This window comes from Neolamprologus brichardi, chromosome 23 (genome assembly GCF_056152115.1).
Source record: "Neolamprologus brichardi isolate AB-2024 chromosome 23, ASM5615211v1, whole genome shotgun sequence".
Taxonomy (NCBI): Eukaryota; Metazoa; Chordata; class Actinopteri; order Cichliformes; family Cichlidae; genus Neolamprologus; species Neolamprologus brichardi.
The window spans coordinates 22,977,501-23,001,441 of record NC_142125.1 but is presented as its reverse complement, the minus strand read 5'-3'; the positions used below and the strand labels follow the sequence as shown (position 1 = coordinate 23,001,441).

Genomic DNA, 23,941 nt, shown 5'->3' with positions numbered 1-23,941 from the left:
TGTGTCTGTGAGCGAGGGAGGGAGAAAAAGGAAAAGTAGGAGCTGCCATCGAGCAAAAACGGGAGCTGGAAGCATGTAAATATAATAATAACCACTGCAGCCAAGAAGAGTGCCTGACGAGCCCAGTTGTAAGTAAGCTATTAAGACTCGACTGTACACCGTGTTCGTGTTTTCCTCCGAAACAATAAGATCCGTTGGAGCAGCCTTTCAACGCCTCTCTGTGTCTCTCGCTAGCAAAGATGACCCAGACAACAAAGTAAAGCTAGTTTTCGGCTATGAGCCCGACACAGAACCCACCGTATTAGCCAGAGGTCCCTTTACTACGGTTCGGAGCCGCGGACCTTCAGTAACAGTAATAAATCACAGCAATAGTACATTCATGTAGTTGTAAACAGCATGATAATATATTAAGTAATCCAAAGTATTCAGAATACTTTACTCTCATTGAGTAACGTAACAGAATACGTTACAGAATACATTTTGGGGCATGTATTCTGTATTCTGTAATGGAATACATTTTAAAAGTAACCTTCCCAACACTGCTGACAATAGTCACTGCTGTTTAGTTTTCTGTCTCCATTTATGTTGGAAGTGGTAGCAAAGCTGGTGTATTATGTTCAGGTGGAAACAAGCAATCTAACTTCTAACTCTGTTAAATTTCATATACTCTGTTTTCATGGATGCCTGGATGTTACACCTGGTAGAGCCACACACTGATCATTTTATTAAAGATGAAAGAATTTAGACAGTTTGTAACTCTCAGTGATGCCGCAGAGTTCCTTTGACTTTGGGATCTGCAGCGGAGTTTGGACCTGGAAATGGCTAATGACATCAAACTTAATGGCTGGATAGCATTTCTATTGCTTAATGCATAATTGTGTTGTGAATATTTATCCTTAATCTGTGACAAGGTTATTATTGTTAACGAAAACTAATGAAATAACGAAAACTAGAAGTGAAAAAACATTTTCGTTAACGGAAATAAAAATAAAAACAAAAAAAGGAAAACTAACTAAAAGTGGAATGAGTGTTCACAAAACTAACTAAAATTAACTGAATTTATAGCAAAAATGTGTTTAGTTTTCATTGATGTGTGCGTGTCATACACAGTGTTGGGGAGTAACGGAATATAAGTACCGCCGTTATGTATTTAAAATACAAAATATGAGTAACTGTATTCTGTTACAGTTACCGTTTAAAAAGGTGGTATTTAGAATACAGTTACTTTGTTGAAATAAATGGATTACACGGCGGTACTTCCCTGTTTCATATTGTGGCGGGTCAGGACTGTTTGGGTTTTGTTTGACAGCTACGTTCTGTTGTTCCAGGCGGCAGCGTTACGGTTGCCATGGTTACAGGGTGACGCTCTCTCTCTGCGTGTTTCCTGGGTGAGAGAGGCCTTTTTGTTGTTGTGCTAAGCTAATAGGCAGAATGCTACAGGTATAGCTCTAAAGAATGTAGCATCATAGGCAGTGTAGTCCGTGCTGCAGGGAGAATGGACTGCCATACACGTTATGTGTCTGTGAGCGAGGGAGGGAGAAAAAGGAAAAGTACGAGCTGTCATCAAGCAAAAACGGGAGCTGGAAGCATGTAAATATAATAATAACCACTGCAGCCAAGAAGAGTGCCTGACGAGCCCAGTTGTAAGTAAGCTATTAAGACTCGACTGTACACCGTGTTTGTGTTTTCCTCCAAAAACAGTAAGTTCCGTTGGAGCAGCCTTTCAACGCCTCTCTCTGTCTCTCGCTAGCAAAGTTGACCCAGACAACAAAGTAAAGCTAGTTTTCGGCTACGAGCCCGACACAGAACCCACTGTATTAGTCAGAGGTCCCTTTACTACGGTTCAGAGCCGCGGACCTTCAGTAACAGTAATAAATCACAGCAATAGTACATTCATGTAGTTGTAAACAGCATGATAATATATTAAGTAATCCAAAGTATTTAGAATACGTTACTCTCATTGAGTAACGTAACGGAATACGTTACTGAATACATTTTGGGGCATGTATTCTGTATTCTGTAATGGAATACATTTTAAAAGCAACCTTCCCAACACTGGTCATACAATAGCCAAGGGTGAAAATGGAGTTTAGTTTCCAGATTTTTTTCTTGCTGTGTCTCATTATGCCAGCAGGTGGCAAGTACGTTAGTCGAGTCGAGTCGTCTGTGTTGCTGCTCCATCCACGCGCAGAATCATGTCAGGAAAAGTCGGAAGAAAGCGCCAATTTGGGATTACTTTGAATATGACTGTGTTTTGGATAAAGCAAGTGTCTTGTAGTGGAAACAGACAAATTATGAGGGACATTTCTAAAGGGAAAAAAATCCCACAAACCTTAAAGTGCACTTGAAAAGCTCACACAAGAAGGCTAACCTAGCTTACCTTGAGAAGGTAAGGGAGCACACTCAACCCTCATCCCCAGAAAACAGAAGCTAACCCCAGGCAAGGCAGCGTGATGCATCCCGAGACAACAGGACGGGGATATCTACACAACTGTGTGAGTCAATTACCTTCAAAAAGTTTATCAATTCACTTGAACCAAAATTACGAACACCCGGTGCTGCAAGAGTTAATAGTCTCATTGGGGCCAAGATATACATTTTATAGTTGCCTGGTATCAATGGTTGTTCATCTGCCTTTATTTATTTATTTAAAGAACCCATAGGTGGAAATGTGAGTTGTCTGTCTCTGCGTGTTAGCCCTGCGACAGACAGGCGACCTGTCCAGGGTGCAGTATGGTAGCTGGAATAGCAACATACCCAAGGATGAGCAGAAGAGAATGACTGATATGATGAAACTGGGATTTTGTTACACTTAATTATTGCAAACACAACTAAAACTATAACTGAAACTAATCAAAACTAAACTGAAACTAAGGATTTTCAAAAAATAAAAACTAAACTAAACTAGCAAACAATTGGTAAAAACTAATTAAAACTGATATAAAATTGAAAATATGAAGTCAAAACTAAATAAAAATAAAAACTAATGAAAATTTCAAAACTATTAAAACCCTGATCTGTGAAAATGCATAAGGTTCAGAAAAATTATAGTAATTACAAAATGGCACATTTCAGGCTAGAATAGCAAAGGGGAACCTGTCAGTAGAGGAACGAAAAAGAAGGAACAGGGAGTATCAAAAAAGAAAGAGAGAAAACATTAACAGCCAGCCTGAGTTGAAGAAAGAGTTTCTCATAAAGGAAAGGGAAAGATGGAGAAATAGAGTGAAAGGGGGAAAAAATAAAGAACACCAGTGATCTGAAAGGAAGAGAAAAAAGTCAGAAGAGAAGGTTTTGGAAACAAGCACAGAGAGACAAAAGGAGAGAAAGTCCAGCAGGGTCTAAACACACAACCACAGAGAACTTTAGGAATCAAGGAGAAGTAGGCAGCTACTTGCTGGTGAACTATTAAGATGTAGAACTTAACATGTGCAAAAACAGAATTGTTATGATGTGTCTTGTGATATTACAAAGGTTGTTAAGGTTTAATTGTCATTTTGAAAGAAATAATATCTTGTTTTCTACTAGTGTGTCACCACTGTCAGATTTGTGTCACCACCGTCAGCACCTTGTCAACTCCATAATATGGAGTTTTTGTTTATTTTTCTCTTTTGGAGAGCCATATAGTTTCCTCCCTCATGATCTTCCAATAAAAATACGTAATTTTCTCAATAAATGTGTAATTTGCATGCTGCTTAATATGATTGTATTTAATCTGTATAAGAAACAATCTTCTGAAAATATGTATGACTGTAACTCTAATAATAAAAAGCCGAAACAATCTTACTTTTAAATGTAGTATAATTACTTTGAAAACATATGTGCATAAACAATAGAACAGAGAAGCTGCTAATAGTAAAAATAGCTGAAACAACTTAATTTAAAATATATATTTTTGCATTTCTTTGTGTCTGACGGTGTTGACAAAAACCTTGCACTTCTCCAGCAAAAACATAAATTATTAAAAAATGTTACACCTGGGAGATTGTACCAAAACATGATGAGACAGCCAAAACTTTGTGTAACAATTATATGTAAATATGTTTTTGAAAAATCAAAAAATATATTTTAGAAAATTAAAACCTGTTTTGTCCCTAATCTCAGGAATCACTGATATTTTTTTTCATGCGGCCAAAAACATTTTGCCTGGTAACAGTAGACCAATAAAATTGATAAGTAGTATATATACAGTATATATTTTTACCGGTTGTTAAGAGACGTTGTAATGTTGTTTGTGCACTGTTCTGTAAAAAAACCATAAGCAACGTAATTTCTGTGTTACTGATACGTACGTATACTTAAAGGTAGCCGTGTTACAGGCGCTGGTGGAGGAAAAAAAGCATTTGCAGTATGTATTTTTGTATGTTACCATAACGTTTATGTTACCATGTTTATGTTACCTTACGGATTAAATTAAACGTTAAAAATCCTCACATGTAATATTTCGGTGTAAATATCTCATATTACAAGTGAAACGCATACGGCTTAAAATCCGGTGTGGCCCGTACAAGTACAAAATTGATTTTCTTTCTAAAATTAGAGCACGCGGCTTTTAAACAGGTGCGCTCTGTAGTCCGGGAATTACGGTACATTAAGAACAGTGAGTGACCTTTAAAGGCAGCAAGTGCCCAGTATGGGGGTTGAACCCATGACCTTGACGTTATTAGCAACACAGTCTAATCAGCTGAGCTAATTGGGTAACTTGAAGACAAAGCAAAATGTCTAATTGTGGAAAAGTCTAAATGACAAAGGAATCCAAAATTTTTATCCTTACTTATTCACGCAGAACCAGGGGCAAAATACAACATAGTTTAGTGTTAACAGTCTCTTTTTGTGAACAGTCTCTTTTGAGTGTCTACAGTGTCTGCACACCTCGGTAGCAGTAAGCACTGCCTTCATCATAACTACACTGTAAAAACTCAGCAACTAGAACTTTTCAACCATGCAGGACTTCCAGCCCTCCAAGAGCAGGTTCTTTATGGAACTTTATGCATTTGCCACACTGTCCACATGACAGCCAATCATATTACAGTAAATTTATCACTGTTAGACAACCATACGAACTGAAACGTGACCCTGGTTTCTTGGTTCATCTCTTGAGTTGGGAGCCTGTTTATGCTTGAATGATTCATAGTACAGTGTTAAGTGGCTTAACAAACAAAAATAATAAATTAAAAAATTTCCTTTAAAAATGCTCAGTTACAATGACTAGACTGAAAACGAGTCCAAAGAAACAGTTTAAAGAGCTTCAGAAAGCTGGAGAACTATTCCTCAAGAAAGTCTGTAAGCTATTAAGGGACTGCTGCAAATATTCCATTTGTGTCATCCGATCATATAAAAACAGTCCAAAATGTGGCGGCCCGCCTCCTGACTGGTACCAGGAAATTCTGCTCTATTACTCCTGTTCTAGCTGGCTTGCACTGGCTGCCCATAAAGTACCGTATTCAATTTAAAATATTACTCCTTACGTTCAAAACTATTAATGAATTAGTTATCTTAGTGAACTTCTCAGGCCACATACTCCTGCTAGAACACTTAGATCTGCTACTCAACTACTTCTGACGCAACCTAGATCTCGGCTGAAGTCTCGGGGTGACCGTCCGTTTGCTCTGGCTGCCCCGGTACTGTGTAATAACCTCCCTCTCGCTATCCACGCCTCTGATTCTATTGCACTGTTTAAATCACGACTAAAGACCCACTTATTCAATCTTGCCTTTCCTTCTAGTTAACATTTCACTTATGATTGTACACTATGCACTTTTATGCTCATTCAATTCCTTGTTTGTTCTGTATCTGCTGCTTCTCCTATGTATCAGTGACAGTTATCTGCTTGCATACCTAGTACTTGCTTTGGTCCTATTTCTATTTCTATTATCTTCCTTTTATTCTCTATGTTACTTGTTAAGCACCTTGGTATATGCTTGGTTTTAAGTGTGCTTTACAAATAAAGTTTATTATCATTATTATTATTATTAAACACATGTGAGTAACCTTATAGTTTAAAATTGTGATTTTTATAGCTTACCTTAGAGGTCTGTGCCTCTTCGACCAGTTTGACTATTTGTGACAGTGTTGTTTCAGTACCGACGTGAGTGGCCTCCACCAGAAGGGCACCGTGAGCGTTAATGGAGCCGGCAATCACCAAACTGCCCACCTTCTTACTAACAGGCATTGGCTCACCTGACAAAAAGAGAGGTAGAAAAATTGCAACAAGTGACCGAATGATGGTGTCTCAGTCATCTTCTGCCTTTTGTGTAACTGTGGTTTGTTTCTGCTCCAGAGGTCCTTTCAGAGGCTCAACTGCTCAACCACTCTCTGTTGGATCACTGGCTTTCACCCCTTCTTCTTCACCCACCAATCACCCACCAGCTGTAATTAAGAACTGGTTCTCTCGAGCACTCTTGCTTGTTACAGCAGTCCAAAGTTGTGGCCTCAGACTCATGAAATTTTGATATTTCTGATTAATTTCCCTTTATCTTTTTATGCCAGTATTCTTAGTTCTTTTTTTTCTAGTTCTGGTTCCTAATAAATCGGTATAAAATCTGATTCTTTGATTTTCAATAGGTTGGATCTAAAAAATGCCAGGTGATTCTTTTTATTGAAATTAATGTTTTTTCAAACCTGCATGCAAAAAGAATTTTACCTACACAAACCAGACATCTCTGATTACATTTATAAGACTTTATAACTTAATTACACAAATGTAACCTCTGGGACTAAAGATCTGCAATGCATGCCACTTGTTCTGCCACACAGAGACGGAAAACTCACAGAAATTAATTCTAAATTTGGCTTAAGATGCCTGAAATCCACATTCACAGCCAAGGATTCGCATCATTCACTCGCTCCTACCTGTAATCAAGGACTCATCTGCCATGGAGCTCCCTTCAATCACTTTCCCATCGACTGGGAACTTCCCTCCAGGGACAACCTTCACAATATCGCCCCTCTGAACGAGCTCCACCAGCACCTGCTCCTCACTGAGGCATAAAAATGTTTTTACAAACACACGTCATGTACCACAGAGGTGATGGTTTTATTTATTTATCTTACGTGTCTCACCTGATGATGGATTTGTCAGATCCCAAAGTGACCACAGTGGCGTCGGTGGCTTGAAGTGACATTAATTTGGCCAAAGCCTCTGAGGTTTTACTCTAAGACAGTAGAAACAGCACAGGAGAATGTATTGTTACAGTCTTAAAACAAAGATGTACTGCACTAATGGTATGACCTCATACACTCTCCTGTCTACTAAGTATGAGCGTTTTGAATTGCTACAGTCACATGGTTGTATAGTTACCGCAGAAATGTGAGAATTTGTATGTATCTAGGTTATATCTGCATAAAGTAATTTTGCAAGAAAAATCTGTGTTCCCAGATTTTCACAAGTGTGCCGCTGAGATGGCGACAGAAGAAAGTTCATGCTCTCCTGCTGGTAAATATGCGTATAAAGAATGGGCCTTCTCTCACTGGTGTTAAAACACCTGCTGCTAGTGTCCCACCACAAAGACAGGAAATTAATCTACAGCATTTCATTTCTGAGACGGCTCATATAAGAATGTTTTAGTTTCTTTGTGTTTTTGTCCAAGCCAGAGTACAGAAGCTTATGATGAATCAGTTAGTAATAATTTCACATATATAGATGTAAGTTCATGAGGAAAAAACAGCACAAGAGAAAAGCTGGCAAAAATGTGGGGAAAAATGGGAAATTTAGCAGAAAAACATGAAGATTTATTCGTCAATTTATGATCTGTCACATTTGTAAGAACAAAATTTAAATTAATGAATAAATAAATATCAAACTTTATTATTAAGGTGTCAAATTTATAGGGGGGGAGCCTTTTAAAATCTGAGGGAAAAAAACAATCGAAACAATTGTCAATTTTCACTGGCCAACTTTCAAGAAAAAAAAGAAAATCTATTAGTAAAACACCTGTAGAATTTGCCAAAGCTTTACAAAAATAAATAAATAAATACATTTAAAAGTAAAACACTGGCAAGAGTGAAAGTTAAAGTTAACAATCAGCAAATTTCCCATAAAAATAGCAAATTTGTGAAAAAAACTGTCAAGTTTATAAGGACAAAATTGTATAAGAAATAAACTGTTAACATTTAAAGGACAATTGTCAAACTTGGATAAACTTTATGAGAACACAGTGTTGGAGATCCTGGCACAATTCTATGCTGGGACTTTTAGATGTCTGAAACTCGCGTAATACAATGGTTGCAACAAAAATCTGTCAAAATTACTAGAAAAAAAATATTAACATTGCAAAGAAAAACTAATTAGGAGAATGATACATTTGGCAAAATTTTCAAAACTTCTTTTGAACAAAGCATCAAAATAGCAAGAAAAAAAGATTTATAACAAAAACATTGCAAATTTACTAGAAATTGCAAATTTCAAAGAAAAAATGAAAAATTCACAGGAAAGAATAGAAAATTTACAAGTAAAATACTGGCGAACTTAAAAGAAAAGTAACCAGTGGGTGAGGTCATGGTGGCTAGCCATCATCAGAAGCCAGCGAAGTAATAGTAAATAGTAATAGTAATAACTCTGTTACAGCTATTATTTGAGTACTGCACGAGATAATAAAAACATGCACTGCAGATATAAAATGCAAGCAACTTCATCATCAAATTGAATGCAGTCCTGTGATTGTGATGCAGCATCAGCCAATGTTCAGTTAATCATTGTCTAGCACAATAAAAACATCAGCCCTCTGAAGAGTCATTAAATATGACAATAAAAGCCTGGAGAAAAAACAAACATGCTGCCTAATGCAAACAGTGCAAGTTTGAATTATGTCATATATAAGCAACTGTAGTGAGCTGATTCCAAGAATCAGCAGTGACTTGACAGTTTATAGTTTCCAAGAATTAGGCCTCATAAACCTGTTTTTCTTTTTATTTTACCTTTGCGATGTGTTCCAGCCATCGTCCCAAAGCGATGAACACAAAGAGCATGGGTGGAGTGTCGAAAAAGGTCACAGGGCTCTGGCTGGCCTGCTCCGCCATGGCCACGATGAGGACCACGCAGGAATAGATGTAGGCAATGGAGGTGGCTAACACAATTAGCACATCCATGTTGGCAGTGCGATGTTTTAGCGAGCGGTAGGCCTGAATGTAAAAGTATCGACCTCCAAAGATCTGCATCAAGGAAGACACAAAGATCCAGTGACGGGAAGGATTTTGCTCCATTGTGAGTCATACACTTTTACCATCCTTAGCAAAGAAAATGCACTCATGTGTGATTAAAGGTTTAGCTCAGATTGTGCTTCCTCACCTGGACAGGTGTGCAGAGCACAAAGAAAAGCAGGTTAAGGATGGAGAGGCCCGGAAGTACATTCTGCTCGGTGGGCATGGAGCCCCCGTGTTCTTGGTGCAGGTTGTCCATCACCATCATGTAGATCATGAGACCCATCACAGGCAAGCCAAAGACCAGGCTCAACAGAAATGAGTTCTTCCACCTACAAAAACCAGGCAGACATGTCTGTTATGAAAAAAACATTCATCCTTTGCACTGATTTCTTGTACTGCTAGTCATTTTTATGGAAAAATTTAGCGGTAAACTAATAATCTGACGCCTTTTTTAGCTGCACATGTTCCCCTGGTGGCCAAACGGAGAAGGGCCGGTAATTTCAAATTGCCTGACAACTGTATACAGTCTAGTATAAAGACAGTTTAGGGACAGTGTAGGGAATGGATAATCAGTCATGATAGCTGTGAAAAATCTGCTGACATCTTGTTGAATTCAGTGATCTAAATTCACTAAATTTAGATCACTGACTTGCTGCGTTCAGCTGATGCAGCAAGTCAGCTGATTGCAGCCTGTACACTAAGAAAATCTAGTTTTACCACCTCTGGTCTTGCACCTCTCATATATAGCTAAGAGCAGAAACAGTCCATCTGTATGACATTTAAGGAAAAGTGAAAGTTGGTATAAGTACTAATTAATAGAAATGTTAACTCTGACCTAAATCTAAAAAGCCTTTTCCAGTAGTGAAAGAAAGTGTAGTGAGGGATTGTGGGTTTAAGCATGACCTGCGGTTTCAATATATGGATCAAAACCACCATGTGCTGGTTATAACTCTCCACCTGTCAACGGCATACTCTCAGGGTTTAATTGTTAGAAAATTGTTAATTGTTAAAAAGTTAGCATCCATTTAAAAATAAGAATTGTAAACCAGATACTTGCTGTCGAATTTCTTCTTTGTGATCGAGGTTGTTTTTGAAGCCCGCCTGCTCCAGCCTGGCCTCAAATCCAAGACCCTGAAATGAGGAGAAACTCCAAGGTGTGAAATTGCATGTGTAAAAAATTGTAGGTTTAAGATGGCTTTTAAAAGTCCTGTGATAAACACCTGGATGATCTTGATAATATCCCGAGGTCCGAGCACCTCTGGGTCAAACTCAACCTGAGCTTTGTTGGTTGCCAGTGCGACCGAAGCCATGAGGATCCCTCTGGTTAAGTTGAGCTTGGACTCGATGTTGTGGACACATGATGCGTACGTCATGCCTGTTATCTGCATGTGAACTACATGTGATGTGGAATTTGCACAAAATTCTGCATTATATGATGTCCCGTAGACTTACAGTGAGGTCCAGCTTTCCATGTGCTACTGCATTATCCTCAATAACCTGGGCACCAAAGCCCAAGTCTTTGATGAGCTCAGTCACTGCAGTAGCATCCAGGACATGTGAATCATACTTCACCTCCGCCTTACCGGCCATTAGCGACACCAACACTGATAGGACTCCTGGTTAACAAACACAGTACACTTTATTAACAATCTTCATTTCAGTTCAAATGCCTCATCCCTGGAAGTCGCTCACCTCTGTGTTTGAGCAGGTTCCTCTCGATGTTGGACACACAGGAGGCACAGGTCATCCCCGTAACGCAGATGAAGCATTTCTGTGCTTTTATCTCAGGCGAACTTGCAGATGGTGCCTGTGAACCCGTCCCATTGCTGACTACAGGCCTGTTAGTCGACATGTCAGAAAGTTCAAAGCTTACAGGCTGGGACTTTTCATGACTCTGAACACTCTTTATAGGTTCTGAAAGGACAAAAAATATGGAGTCGCCATATAAGTTTGTAGCTCTACAGATTTATGAGGCTCAACTTAGAATCTTCAATCACCATAGTCCAACTAGAAATTTTAAAAACTCATCCTATTCTCTCCATGAAGGGAGGGAGAATATAATCTCTTTCATTTATTTTTTTTGTCTGTTTGTTAGCAGTGTGGCAACCAGAGTTTTCGAATTTTGTGTGATGGTAGATACCAATAACCAAGAGATACCAATAACAGCTCGAGGTGATTTAATTTTCAAGAAAATCGGTCAAAGTCGAGGTCATACCGAATGTGAAAGTTAGTAAAATCTTTATATCACCCACAATTTTTCATGCATCATTTTCAGATTTCACAGCAATATACTAGGCCCTGGGGGACATGAGTACCTAGGTTGGGTAAGTATTTAACATTGACATTTATTGTTTAAGGTCAAAGTTGACCTTGGAAAAAACACTTCAAGGAATAATATCAAGTAATATATCCTGTGAAAAGGCCTGGAGAGGCATCACAGTTTTGTAAAATCACACATGCATGAATATATCTTAAAATGTCAAACTTTCACAGCTTATAGAAGACAAGGGTAAAGATATAAAACTTTAGTATGCAATGCTTCAAGGTCAACAGTCAGGTTCACACAAATTAGGAAAAAGCCTTATTTTCCATGGGTCATCTCCAAACTTTAAAGCAATAGGAACATAAGTTACTTGTTTGCTTGAACTCTTTAAAACATTGTATGCCTTCACAGTGAAACAAATGGATTAATGGATTGGATAACATGGTAGGAACTAACAACGCGGTTGTCAGAGAACATCTGCAGGTGGCATGATTCCCTGTTGTACTGGAAATATAAGGTGCACAAAGTAAACAGGAATGATTTCTGATTGTTTAACTCTCATATAGCTTCAAAGCACAGAATTGGAAACGAGCATGAATGGCATTTCTAAAGCAAGCTGGATTTTATTTATTTTTTTACTTTAAGTCCACAATCTTCTTCCACACCTTCTGCTAACTAAACAGATAATGCAGAAGAGAAAATAACCAAGCATTTGCTTAGTTTGAGAAATTTGGACAGACTTTTTTTTACAGCTCACTGGCATATGATATACAACCACATGATATATAACTTCTATCCCAATAAGAGGCCAATAAAACCTGACACTGAGAGCTGAGCAAGATAAAGAGAAATTAAAGAATCTGTTCATAATCTGCCTGCGTTAATCCCTCATCTTGGCAGGCTGTTTCTGCAATTAAAGCCCTGGTAAGGATAAGGGCTCTCAGAGTTTCAATGAGGAGTACAGTTGTCTGGTTCCCAGAGTAACCGTTGAGTTTCTGGTTTACTCTAAACAACATACCTCTTCTAAGAAACCCTTTAGATAGCATGTACACGATTTTACGGTTAGTGGCAGACATTTCCTAAATGAAAGCAAACCCCTCCAAGGACATCAAACAATGGGTGCTTTTCTACCTCGGGTGTAAAAACTAGTTCAAAGGTACTTGAGTTCCCAACTCACTCCTTGCCTGACAGAAATAGCAGATGAAGAGATGAGGTGCCACTGAGGCATGAGAGTTGTTTTTCATATTCGCATACACATCCCATTGGTCTGTGTATGCCTTTAATTAGTATTATTATTATTAGTAGTAGTAGTAGTATTAGATTGCATAAAATGTAGACTTTACTTTTTTACTTTTTACCTCTTGTTTCTGTCTCACAACACAAATGACAACTGTAGAAAACATTAAAGTGCAGCTACGATATACATTCTTCTAAAACTAATATAAAACCCCCTCCACCGGACTGAAGGTTCAAAGCAGATCCAAGAAAATTAATTAATGTAGTGTTCAGATGCTACTGGATCAGCAGACACATAGCTAAAGTGCCTCTTGTGTCACCACATGGCAAGCTGTCAAACTTGGACTCAGAAGGGTCAGTATTGAAGTGTGCAGAGGAGCTTTTTCCCCCTAGATTAGAATAGCTGCAATGATGGTGTCCTGGAAATAATTTATCTGAATTTCAGGAGCGGGAACACACCTCATACAATCCCCTATCCTGACTGTATACTAGGGACAGATGGTGCTGTCCGCACCACCGGTGGTCTGTTCTCATTTTCATGCCACACCCTCCTTCCTCATTTATTTCCCTGCCTTAAAACCATAAATTGAAGCACTCTTATGCTTGAATGACACCTGAGATCAGCCAATACAGCAGTGGGCCATAACAAATTAAAAATTGGTCAGATGATCCAGCTGTGCTACTGTTCTTGCATCTCTGGTGAGAGGCACTGAGACCAGACGAGAGGATTTGGGGAAACGATGTACAAACTCAGAAATGGAAAGATAGGGATAGGAAAAAATGTACCAATCTGTGCCAAATTCTACCCAAAATAAATTAAAATGCACAACTTCTTGTCCAAGCCTGATCAGCTGGAGTCAAGCTAACACCTGCTACCATGTGAACTAATGGGTAAGGTATCTAGCTCCTGAGTGTTTGTGTCCCTTCATGTTGGAGAAGTTCTGGGATCTTTAGGTTGTGATCTGGACCAAGTGCTGTGGAGCTCAAGTAAGATGTTAAAGAAAAACAGGATGGTAAAAACAAATGCTAACTGTTCCCTGGATGTTCAGTCAGTTGTCACCCTCACTATTTATTAACATTTGACACACTGAAAAAGAAAACTGAAATAATCCTAAAATAATATTTTTTTAAAAGCTGCATTAAGCAAACATTTATTTTTGTTACCTACCTTTAAGTGAGGCGTCAAAGCCCATGTCCTCAATAGCTGCCCTGAGCTGCTCTGGCTCTGTCAAATAGGGATCAAAGGTTATTGTTCCCTTTTCCGCCTCCAGGGACACCGCTATGAACCGCACTCCAGTCATCTGAAAGATCCTCCCTTCTATTGTCTGCACACAAGAGCTGCAAGTCATCCCTCCAATCAAAATGGTTACAGTCTGGGTGGAGGCATCCACCTCCTTTTTCTGCCAGAAACTTAAATCTTCTACTGATGGGTCCTCAGATAACAAAGCAGTATCAAAGCCCATGTCCTCAATTTTGTCTCTCAGCTCTTCATGTGTGACTAAAAGAGGCTGAAAAACAATCAGCGCTGCTTTGTCCTGAAGAGACACCTGAATATGTGAAACCCCCTGCAGCTCCCCGATCTGTCCCTGAATGGACTGCACACAGGACTGGCAGTGCATACCATCCACCCTGATCTGCACCACAGACTCCACGCTGTATCCCAAGGTCTGTAGTTCCAGGGCGATGTCTTTGGTTGGAATAACTGAAGCATCATAGTCCACCTTGGCCAAACTGTTGGGTACAGACCATGTGACAGCAAGTATTCCATTCAGGCTGCAGATTCTGGTTTGGATGATGTGGACCTCATGCTCAGAGGTGATCCGCTGAAGTTTAAAAGCTGCTCTTGAGGCAGCTTTAGGTGGAGGGCAGAGCTCAGTCTGGCTCCCATACTCGTAGGCCAGGTTTTCAAAGCCTTGTTTCTCAATGTCATGGTCACTCTCCTGGAAAGACAACAGAAGAGTATATCAATTCAGCATTTTTTTTTATTTTTGGAAATGTAGGGACAATAATTATTACAATTTATCTTGAAATTACAATATCTTAGGTCATATTTTAAGAAGAAAGGCCATCTTTACAGAATGCTATTATTAAGATCTGTAGTAAGACAGAAGGATAAGATCCAGAAACTGTAGTATAAGGTAATTTTATCAGGCTTCTGCTATTTGACGTCTGTGAGCATCAGGACTGGAACATCACAGCAACTCTGACCTAAACTCCTCCGTGAATCGCAACCTTATCGTGGTGGAGGGGTTTGTGTGTCCCAGGGATCCCAGGGGCTATGTTGTCTGGGGGCTTTTGCCCCCTGGTAGGGTCTCCCATGGCAAATTGGTCCTGGGTGAGGGACCAGACAAAGAGCGATTCAGAAGACCCCTATGAAAAAAACACAGAGGGAACAGTTTACCCTGCCCGGGATAGGGTTACTGGGGCCCCGCCCTGGAGCCAGGCCCGGGGAGGGTGCCCGAGGGCGAGCGTCTGGTGGCCGGGCCTTAGTCCATGGGGCCCGGCCGGGCACAGCCCGAAGAGGAGACATGGGCCCATCCTCCCGCAGGCCCACCACCCGCAGGAGGCGCCATAGGGGTCGGGTGCATTGTGTGCCGGGTGGCGGCCAGGAGCGGAGGCCCTGGCGGACTGACCCCCGGCTGCCAAGACTGGCAATAGGGACATGGAATGTCACCTCTCTGGTGGGGAAGGAGCCTGAGTTAGTGCGTGAGGTTGAGAGGTACCGGCTAGATATAGTCGGGCTCACCTCTACGCACGGCTTGGGCTCTGGAACCAGTCTCCTGGAGAGGGGCTGGACTCTGTCTCAGTCTGGAGTTGCCCCTGGTGAGAGGCGGCGGGCTGGGGTGGGTATTCTAATATCCCCTCGGCTTGCTGCCGGTACGTTGGGGTTTTTCCCAGTGGACGAGAGGGTTTGTTCCCTGCGCCTTAGGGTCGGGGAACGGGTCCTGACTGTCATCTGCGCTTATGCGCCGAGTGGCAGTTCGGAGTACCCAGCCTTCTTAGAGTCCCTGGGGGGGGTGCTGGAAGGTGCTCCACCTGGAGACTCTGTTGTCCTGTTGGGAGACTTCAATGCTCACGTGGGTAACGACAGCGAGACCTGGAGGGGCGTGATTGGGAGGAACGGCCTCCCTGATCTGAACCCGAGCGGTGCTTTGTTATTGGACTTCTGTGCTAATCACAGTTTGGCCATAACGAACACCTTGTTCGAACATAAGAGTGTCCATAAGTGCACGTGGCACCAGGACGCTCTAGGCCGTAGGTCGATGATCGATTTTGTAATCGTATCACCAGACCTGCGACCATATGTTCTGGACACTCGGGTAAAGAGAGGGGCTGAGCTGTCAACTGATCACCACCTGGTGGTGAGTTGGATCAGGTGGCGGGGGAGGACGCTGGACAGACCTGGTGCACCTAAACGCGTAGTGAGGGTGTGCTGGGAACGACTAGCAGAGGCCCCAGTCCGCGAGATCTTCAACGCACACCTCCGGCAGAGCTTCAACAGCATTCCGAGGGAGGCGGGGGACACTGAGTCCGAATGGACCATGTTCAGCGCCTCCATTGCCGAAGCTGCTGCATTGAGCTGCGGCCGCAAGGTGGTTGGTGCCTGCCGTGGTGGTAATCCCCGAACCAAATGGTGGACACCAGAGGTGAAGGGAGCCACCAGGCTGAAGAAGGAGTCCTATCGGGCTTGGTTAGCCTGTGGGACTCCGGAGGCAGCCGACAGGTATCGACAGGCCAAGCGGAATGCGGCTCGGGCAGTGGCTGAAGCAAAAACTCGGGTGTGGGAGGAGTTCGGAGAGGCCATGGAAAAAGACTTTCGCACTGCCTCGAAGAGGTTCTGGCAAACCGTCAGGCGTCTCAGGAGGGGAAAGCGGTGCTCTACCTGCACTGTGTATAGTGCTGGCGGAGCGCTGCTGACGTCGACTGAGAAAATTGTCAGGCAGTGGAAGGAATACTTCGAGGACCTCCTTAATCACACTGACGCGTCTTCCAAGGAGGAAGCAGAGTCTGGGGATGAGGGGAATGACCCGCCAATTTCTGGGGGCGAGGTCACTGAGGCAGTTAAACAACTCCTTGGTGGCAGAGCCCCTGGTGTTGATGAGGTCCGCCCCGAGTTCCTGAAGGCTCTGGACGTTGTAGGGCTGTCCTGGCTGACACGCCTCTGCAATGTTGCGTGGAGATCAGGGGCAGTACCCGTGGATTGGCAGACCGGGGTGGTGGTCCCCATCTTTAAGAAGGGGGACCGGAGGGTGTGTTCCAACTACAGGGGGATCACACTCCTCAGCCTCCCCGGGAAAGTCTATGCCAGGGTGCTGGAAAGGAGAGTTCGTCCGCTAGTCGAACCTCTGATGCAGGAGGAACAATGCGGTTTTCGTCCTGGTCGCGGAACACTGGACCAGCTCTTCATCCTCTCGAGGATACTTGAGGGTGCATGGGAGTTTGCCCAACCAGTCTACATGTGTTTTGTGGACTTGGAGAAGGCATTCGACCGTGTCCCTCGGGGTGTCCTGTGGGAGGTGTTGCGGGAGTATGGGGTGTCTGGCCCATTGCTACGGGCCATTCGATCCCTATACAACCGTTGCAAGAGCTTGGTTCGCATTGCCGGCAATAAGTCGGACTCGTTCCCGGTGGGTGATGGGCTCCGCCAGGGCTGCCCTTTGTCACCGGTTCTGTTCATAATTTTTATGGACAGGATTTCTAGGCGCAGCCAAGTGGCGGAGGGCTTTCGCTTTGGTGGCCTCAGGATCTCATCTCTGATTTTTGCGGATGATGTGGTTCTGTTGGCCTCATCGGGTGAGGGCCTCCAGCTCGCACTGGAGCGGTTCGCAGCCGAGTGTGAAGCAGCGGGAATGAGGATCAGCACCTCCAAATCTGAGGCCATGGTTCTCAGCCGGAAAAGGGTGGAGTGCCCACTCCGGGTCAGGGATGAGGTCCTGCCCCAAGTGGAGGAGTTCAAGTATCTCGGGGTCTTGTTCGCGAGTGATGGGAGAAGGGAGCCGGAGATCGACAGACGGATTGGGGCTGCAGCTGCAGTAATGCAGACGCTGCACCGGTCCGTCGTGGTGAAGAGGGAGCTGAGTGTAAAAGCGAAGCTCTCAATTTACCGGTCGATCTACGTCCCTACCCTCACCTATGGCCACGAGCTGTGGGTAGTGACCGAAAGGACGAGATCGCGGATACAAGCGGCGGAAATGAGCTTCCTCCGAAGGGTGGCTGGCATCTCCCTTAGAGATAGGGTGAGAAGTGCGGCCATCCGGGAGGGGCTCAGAGTAGAGCCGCTGCTTCTCCACATCGAAAGGAGCCAGCTGAGGTGGTTTGGGCATCTGGTAAGGATGCCCCCTGGGCGCCTCCTGGGTGAGGTGTTCCAGGCATGTCCCACCGGGAGGAGGCCCCGGGGCAGACCCAGGACACGCTGGAGAGATTATATCTCTCGGCTGGCCTGGGAACGCCTTGGTGTTCCCCCGGATGAGCTGGAGGAGGTGGCTGGGGAGAGGGAGGTCTGGGCCTCTTTGCTTAGGCTGCTGCCCCCGCGACCCGGCCCCGGATAAAGCGGATGAAGATGGATGGATGGATGGATGGAGCATCAGGACTGGAACATCACAGCAACTCTGACCTAAATTATTCAGATGACACAAAGCTCTACATATAAGCGTCACCACACGTTTAAAAGCCTCTAAAAAGGGCTTTGCACATATCAGTTAGTTAATGTTTAGTATTTGTTTTTGGCACTAAAAATCAGCACGACTGCTTAAAATATCTGCCAGACATCAAACCATATTTAAAATTAATTTTAATTATCTGAGAACCAATGGAAAATAATCTTCCCATTGAACTTTATTTCTGTCATCATGATTAACGCAATTACATTTTTAACGCAATTAACCCATCTGGAGTGTAGAATGGACAAACTTTGGACAAAATGCACAAAATGCACAAAAAACCCTTTGAGGAAGCATTTTGGTGACATCAGGAAGGAAAAACACCCCCTTTAACAGGAAGAAACCTCCAGCAGAACCAGGCTCTACGTTTCAGGGTAGGATTAAAACTCTCCTTTTATAGCTTGTGATTAGGGTTGGATCAGGTAACCCTGATTCATCTGTTAGTTACACTGTGATAGGCCTGATTGCTAGGTGTTTCCCATGATGCACTGACTGTATCTTGTTCACTCACTATGTGTTTATAGTGTTACTTCTACTGTGGTTAATTTTTATTTTTATTTTGGAAGAGTGCTGTCTGTTCGGAGGGGATTAGCTTAGAACCTGTGCCATTCTTACATGGGTGAAATGACATGTAACTTCACACCAATCTTAATCAAGTGAAGTGACAAGACAAAGACTATAAATGTCAAATTTGACAATACAGTACATATACATCTGTAATTATGACATCATGGTTTACCTTCCCTTACAATTCCGTAACCACTATATTGTTTTTGGTTCTAACCCAACAATAAGCTTCCCAAGAGTCTGAGTACTTACAACTATCCATGGACCACTTCTACTTTTAATGCTACTGCAAATAACCACAAACTCACAATCCCTGGCTTACTTTGTCCATTAGGTCACTGAGGCCACACATTAAGCCACATTGCTGGGCATTGTTCAGTACACAGCTTATACATTGCAGAATGTGCGGAAATACCAACTGTTTTCCAACTGTCATGAGATTCTTGTTGGAACTTGTCTTGTTGTTCTTTCTCAGGATATAGATTTTCTCAGATAAAGTGAACTCATCAAGTATTTAATAAGTATTAACCACATTATATTAAGCTGCATTTTGTATTTGGTTTGTTGACATGCCACATTTATGTTGAATTCCTTCGTGCTTCATGCTGCATATTCATGTTGCTGTTGTGACTGTATTAGTGGCTCAAGAACAAAGACCTCAAATACACTTGTAAGTATGACAACCCTGTTTCTGCTAGCCTTTTAAGTCCTCAGCTGAGAAACAACATGAATTTTTACTTTAGCTTTACAGTTCCTAAAGCCAGCCACTGTTTAATCCTATGAAAAGCCCCTGTCTGACCCCAGTAAGCTAACAGAAATCATTTACAGGGTAAGACCCCAAAAGCAAAGTTTTATTTATATGAGTTTGACTAAAAGCCTTGGACCCTGACCTGGTGTATTTTGTATTTTTTTTAACTACAATCTTAACATTGTAGTGAAAACCAACAACCACAGAATTAATTTGTAGTCCTATTGTTAGTCACGTTGTGCATTCAGACTGTGGCCATGTCAGAAAAGAGTCAACAACTTTGCAAAAGCAAATATGTGAGTCAATGTTTAATCCCATACTGGGTGAATTGGCTTCTTCTTTAAACAGAAAACTGCTTTAAAATACAAGTTTTTGGTACCTCTCAAGTGCAATCTAAGACATTTATGGATTGAAAAATGAGATGCTAGATAGATGGCTCAAACACTACTGGACACTTTAAATCCACTATAAGGCTGTCATGTTAGGAGACCACATGATTGGCCCTTCACCTAAGCCTCACAGCATGATTCTGCTTAAAGACATCTCATTGAACTGAGGGGAAAAGTCAACCCTTATAAAAAGTAAATTAAGCAGAGTTGCACTTGCATTAACATCATTTTATCCATTTCATCACAAACACAATGCACAACAATTTCTATTACATGTGCTTCACGCACAACACAACAGATTTCTCTGATTTAGAGAATAATCAGTGGGAATCTGTGCATTGAGTTCAACTTCTATTTTGTGTTAAAGCAAAAGCAAACACTGCAATGTTGACTCATGATCAAAGTGCAGCAGCACTGAAATAAATCACACAGGAGAAATTTTACAAACTTCACACCATCTTTTACATTTCCAGTGTTCTCATACCAGTCCATTACTGTATACATGCTGCAAAAAATATACAAGTGCATTTGTATCACAGTCTACTTAAGCTCAATGCAAAGCTCACTGCCTGGTAAATATGCAGTATTTAACCGACTAAACTGACATGTTGTCATCCTTTTCACATGCTACATAACTACTCTTTGTAAATAGACCTACATACTAACTGCATCATACGGAAGACTATTTGAACGTTGACACTGAGGATTGGAAAATGTTAATCCCATGTTAACCTTGATTCTGTGATATTTAAATGAGAAGTTAATAAACAATAATCAGATGTAAGCACATTCAAGCAGAAATAAGAACCTCCAAATACCTGTTAAACTGTGTTATTTGTCAAATGACAATTTTAAAAAAATCTTTAATCAAAAATAAAAAAAAGGCAAGCTTTTTACCCTTATTTAAGTGAATAAGCTTAAATAAACTAAGATCCCAAAATGCACGATCTGCTGCCTACCTGCATCATGAGCACCTGCTTCACACCGTAACTGCAAGTTATGTAAATATGTTCTTTCAGGTGTCATGGTCTTGTACCAGATTTTTTTTTAAACAGGCACTATTGACTCGGTAGTTGTTGCACCAATCAGATCCATCAACTGAGGTAATCTACCTGTTAACATCAGGCTCATGTCATTGATTGGTTTTAGGTTTAGCATTAAGGTACGGGGACTAGAAATGTTTGTTAGTGCAGTAAGCAAAAGGGCCACTTTAGTAGAAAGTGATTAATATATTGCAGTTATTAACAAGAATGCAAGAGGAGCATTGGTTTCTTATTTATTTATTTTTATTAATTTAATTAATACTTTAGTTTGAAATTCATAAAGCTCATGTCCATCAAACATATAACACCATTACCATTTGAGAAATGAAAAAGGCTACACTGTTGCCATTAAGCATGATAAGTATCTAGCTGACAGGATAAAGGTATGTTTAGGTATCTACAGTTCTGTTATTTTATTTACTTCTTTAATTTTCCAATTAACACTTGAATTTTTTGTACAAATGTATAACATAACGCTTTAACAAGCTTGATGAACGACATTACCTTTTAATATTGAATCTAAAGGGAAACAATGAATGAAAACCTGCAAAACCATTATTCCAAATACTTGCACTTTTAGATTTATATTACAGCCATTTAGCATAGTCCAGGACTGAAAAAATAAGTGGTTTGTTATTCTGGACATTCACGTTCAGTAACCTGTTTTACTTTCTCACATCGTTAAGGGAAGCTGCAGTGGGGGGGAAAAAGAAAACTTACACCAACTTATGTATCTCTGCCCGACTAAGTGTGCGGAACTCTGAACAGCCAACATGCTCAGTGTTGTTCAGCTGGTCAGTTATGAACAGGAGAAGAATGCAGAAAATATCCATTCATTTCTCTGGATGTTGTTTCGGGGGTTCGAGTGAGAGCCATGGTTTCAAGCTGGTTTTTGTTCAAAGATGAAGCTGCATTTAAGAACATTTGAGAAACGCTGAGAAAATAAATTACACTCTGTACACACTCTGGGCAACTCAGTGTCCAGAACGCTGGTAAGCCAACACGCTGTGCTTATTGCTCCACTTTATTTAGGGACGTTTATGTGTTCTGCTGAGACTTGTGAAACCACATGAAGACCAGAGAGTACCAACGATTTGAATCACTGAATCTAGTTCCACTAAAACAGGGGGAGTAGCAGGAGCATGTGTGACGTGCTCAAACACAGCTGGATCAAATGCTTGAATTAGCTCTTCAGCATGGCATCAAGTTTGGCAAAGGCCTGATAACAAGCCATTCATTTGATTCAGGTGTGTCAGAACAAGGATGCATCTAAAAGCTAAAAAAAAAACACCAGCTCTCCAGGACTGGAGTTGGAGTCCCTGTGCAAGGATATGTACAGATAAGGATTCGCCTTTGGTGATCAGGTTATCGTACATGACTTACTCACTCACTCGGTGCATGTACTACAGGGTTACTTGTCTGCGTTTTTGGGGAACAGGACCTGACTGTCATCTGCTTTTGGACATAGTTCAGAGAATCGGGCCATCCAAAACACATAGCAGAGGATGGTTTCGATCCATCGACCTCTGGGTTATGGGCCCAGCACGCTTCCGCTGCGCCACTCTGCTGGACAGCACCCCAGATGGGACTCGAACCCACAATCCCTGGCTTAGGAGGCCAGTGCCTTATCCATTAGGCCACCGGGGCGGATGATCGCTTGACTTCCTTTCTTTGGAGGTTGTTTCGGGGGTTCGAGTGAGAGCCATGGTTTCAAGCTGGTTTTTGTTCAAAGATGAAGCTGCATTTAAGAACATTTGAGAAACGCTGAGAAAATAAATTACACTCTGTACACACTCTGGGCAACTCAGTGTCCAGAACGCTGGTAAGCCAACACGCTGTGCTTATTGCTCCACTTTATTTAGGGGCGTTTATGTGTTCTGCTGAGACTTGTGAAACCACATGAAGACCAGAGAGTACCAACGATTTGAATCACTGAATCTAGTTCCACTAAAACAGGGGGAGTAGCAGGAGCATGTGTGACGTGCTCAAACACAGCTGGATCAAATGCTTGAATTAGCTCTTCAGCATGGCATCAAGTTTGGCAAAGGCCTGATAACAAGCCATTCATTTGATTCAGGTGTGTCAGAACAAGGATGCATCTAAAATCTAAAAAAAAAAAAAACACTAGCTCTCCAGGACTGGAGTTGGAGTCCCTGTGCAAGGCTATGTACAGATAAGGATTCGCCTTTGGTGATTAGGGGACAGTTATCGTACATGACTCACTCACTCACTCGGTGCCTGTACTACAGGGTTACTTGTCTGCGTTTTTGGGGAACAGGACCTGACTGTCATCTGCTTTTGGACATAGTTCAGAGAATCGGGCCATCCAAAACACATAGCAGAGGATGGTTTCGATCCATCGACCTCTGGGTTATGGGCCCAGCACGCTTCCGCTGCGCCACTCTGCTGGACAGCACCCCAGATGGGACTCGAACCCACAATCCCTGGCTTAGGAGGCCAGTGCCTTATCCATTAGGCCACCGGGGCGGATGATCGCTTGACTTCCTTTCTTTGGAGGTTGTTTCGGGGGTTCAAGTGAGAGCCATGGTTTCAAGCTGGTTTTTGTTCAAAGATGAAGCTGTATTTAAGAACATTTGAGAAACGCTGAGAAAATAAATTACACTCTGTACACACTCTGGGCAACTCAGTGTCCAGAACGCTGGTAAGCCAACACACTGTGCTTATTGCTCCACTTTATTTAGGGGCGTTTATGTTGTCTGCTGAGACTTGTGAAACCACATGAAGACCAGAGAGTACCAACGATTTGAATCACTGAATCTAGTTCCACTAAAACAGGGGGAGTAGCAGGAGCATGTGTGACGTGCTCAAACACAGCTGGATCAAATGCTTGAATTAGCTCTTCAGCATGGCATCAAGTTTGGCAAAGGCCTGATAAC

At 42.0% G+C, this 23,941-nt stretch overlaps 1 protein-coding gene and 4 non-coding genes across 6 annotated transcripts in view; all 5 read right to left on the bottom strand.

Moving 5' to 3' along the window:
* atp7b (ATPase copper transporting beta) overlaps nt 1-23,941 on the bottom strand; it is a 47,052-nt gene that overhangs the window by 7,098 nt on the left and 16,013 nt on the right. The window contains exons 1-11 of one of the 2 annotated variants that reach the window (XM_006792935.3): nt 20,961-21,005; nt 13,806-14,577; nt 10,831-11,052; nt 10,591-10,754; nt 10,359-10,520; nt 10,196-10,269; nt 9,284-9,467; nt 8,914-9,147; nt 7,060-7,151; nt 6,850-6,977; nt 6,023-6,177 (exon numbers count right to left, since the gene is read on the bottom strand). In XM_006792935.3, the coding sequence (XP_006792998.3) occupies nt 6,023-6,177; nt 6,850-6,977; nt 7,060-7,151; nt 8,914-9,147; nt 9,284-9,467; nt 10,196-10,269; nt 10,359-10,520; nt 10,591-10,754; nt 10,831-11,052; nt 13,806-14,577; nt 20,961-20,969 (2,196 nt within the window). In that variant the 5' untranslated portion in view covers nt 20,970-21,005. Of the gene's footprint in view, nt 1-6,022; nt 6,178-6,849; nt 6,978-7,059; nt 7,152-8,913; nt 9,148-9,283; nt 9,468-10,195; nt 10,270-10,358; nt 10,521-10,590; nt 10,755-10,830; nt 11,053-13,805; nt 14,578-20,960; nt 21,006-23,941 lie in introns of those variants that run through there. The other variant, XM_035908628.2, reaches the window with a different exon arrangement.
* Nucleotides 22,541-22,612, bottom strand: trnam-cau (transfer RNA methionine (anticodon CAU)). The gene has a single exon. It is a non-coding gene; the product is annotated as a tRNA-Met (tRNA).
* Nucleotides 22,619-22,691, bottom strand: trnar-ccu (transfer RNA arginine (anticodon CCU)). The gene has a single exon. It is a non-coding gene; the product is annotated as a tRNA-Arg (tRNA).
* On the bottom strand, nt 23,381-23,452 carry trnam-cau (transfer RNA methionine (anticodon CAU)). Its single transcript has one exon. It is a non-coding gene; the product is annotated as a tRNA-Met (tRNA).
* trnar-ccu (transfer RNA arginine (anticodon CCU)) lies at nt 23,459-23,531 on the bottom strand. Its single transcript has one exon. It is a non-coding gene; the product is annotated as a tRNA-Arg (tRNA).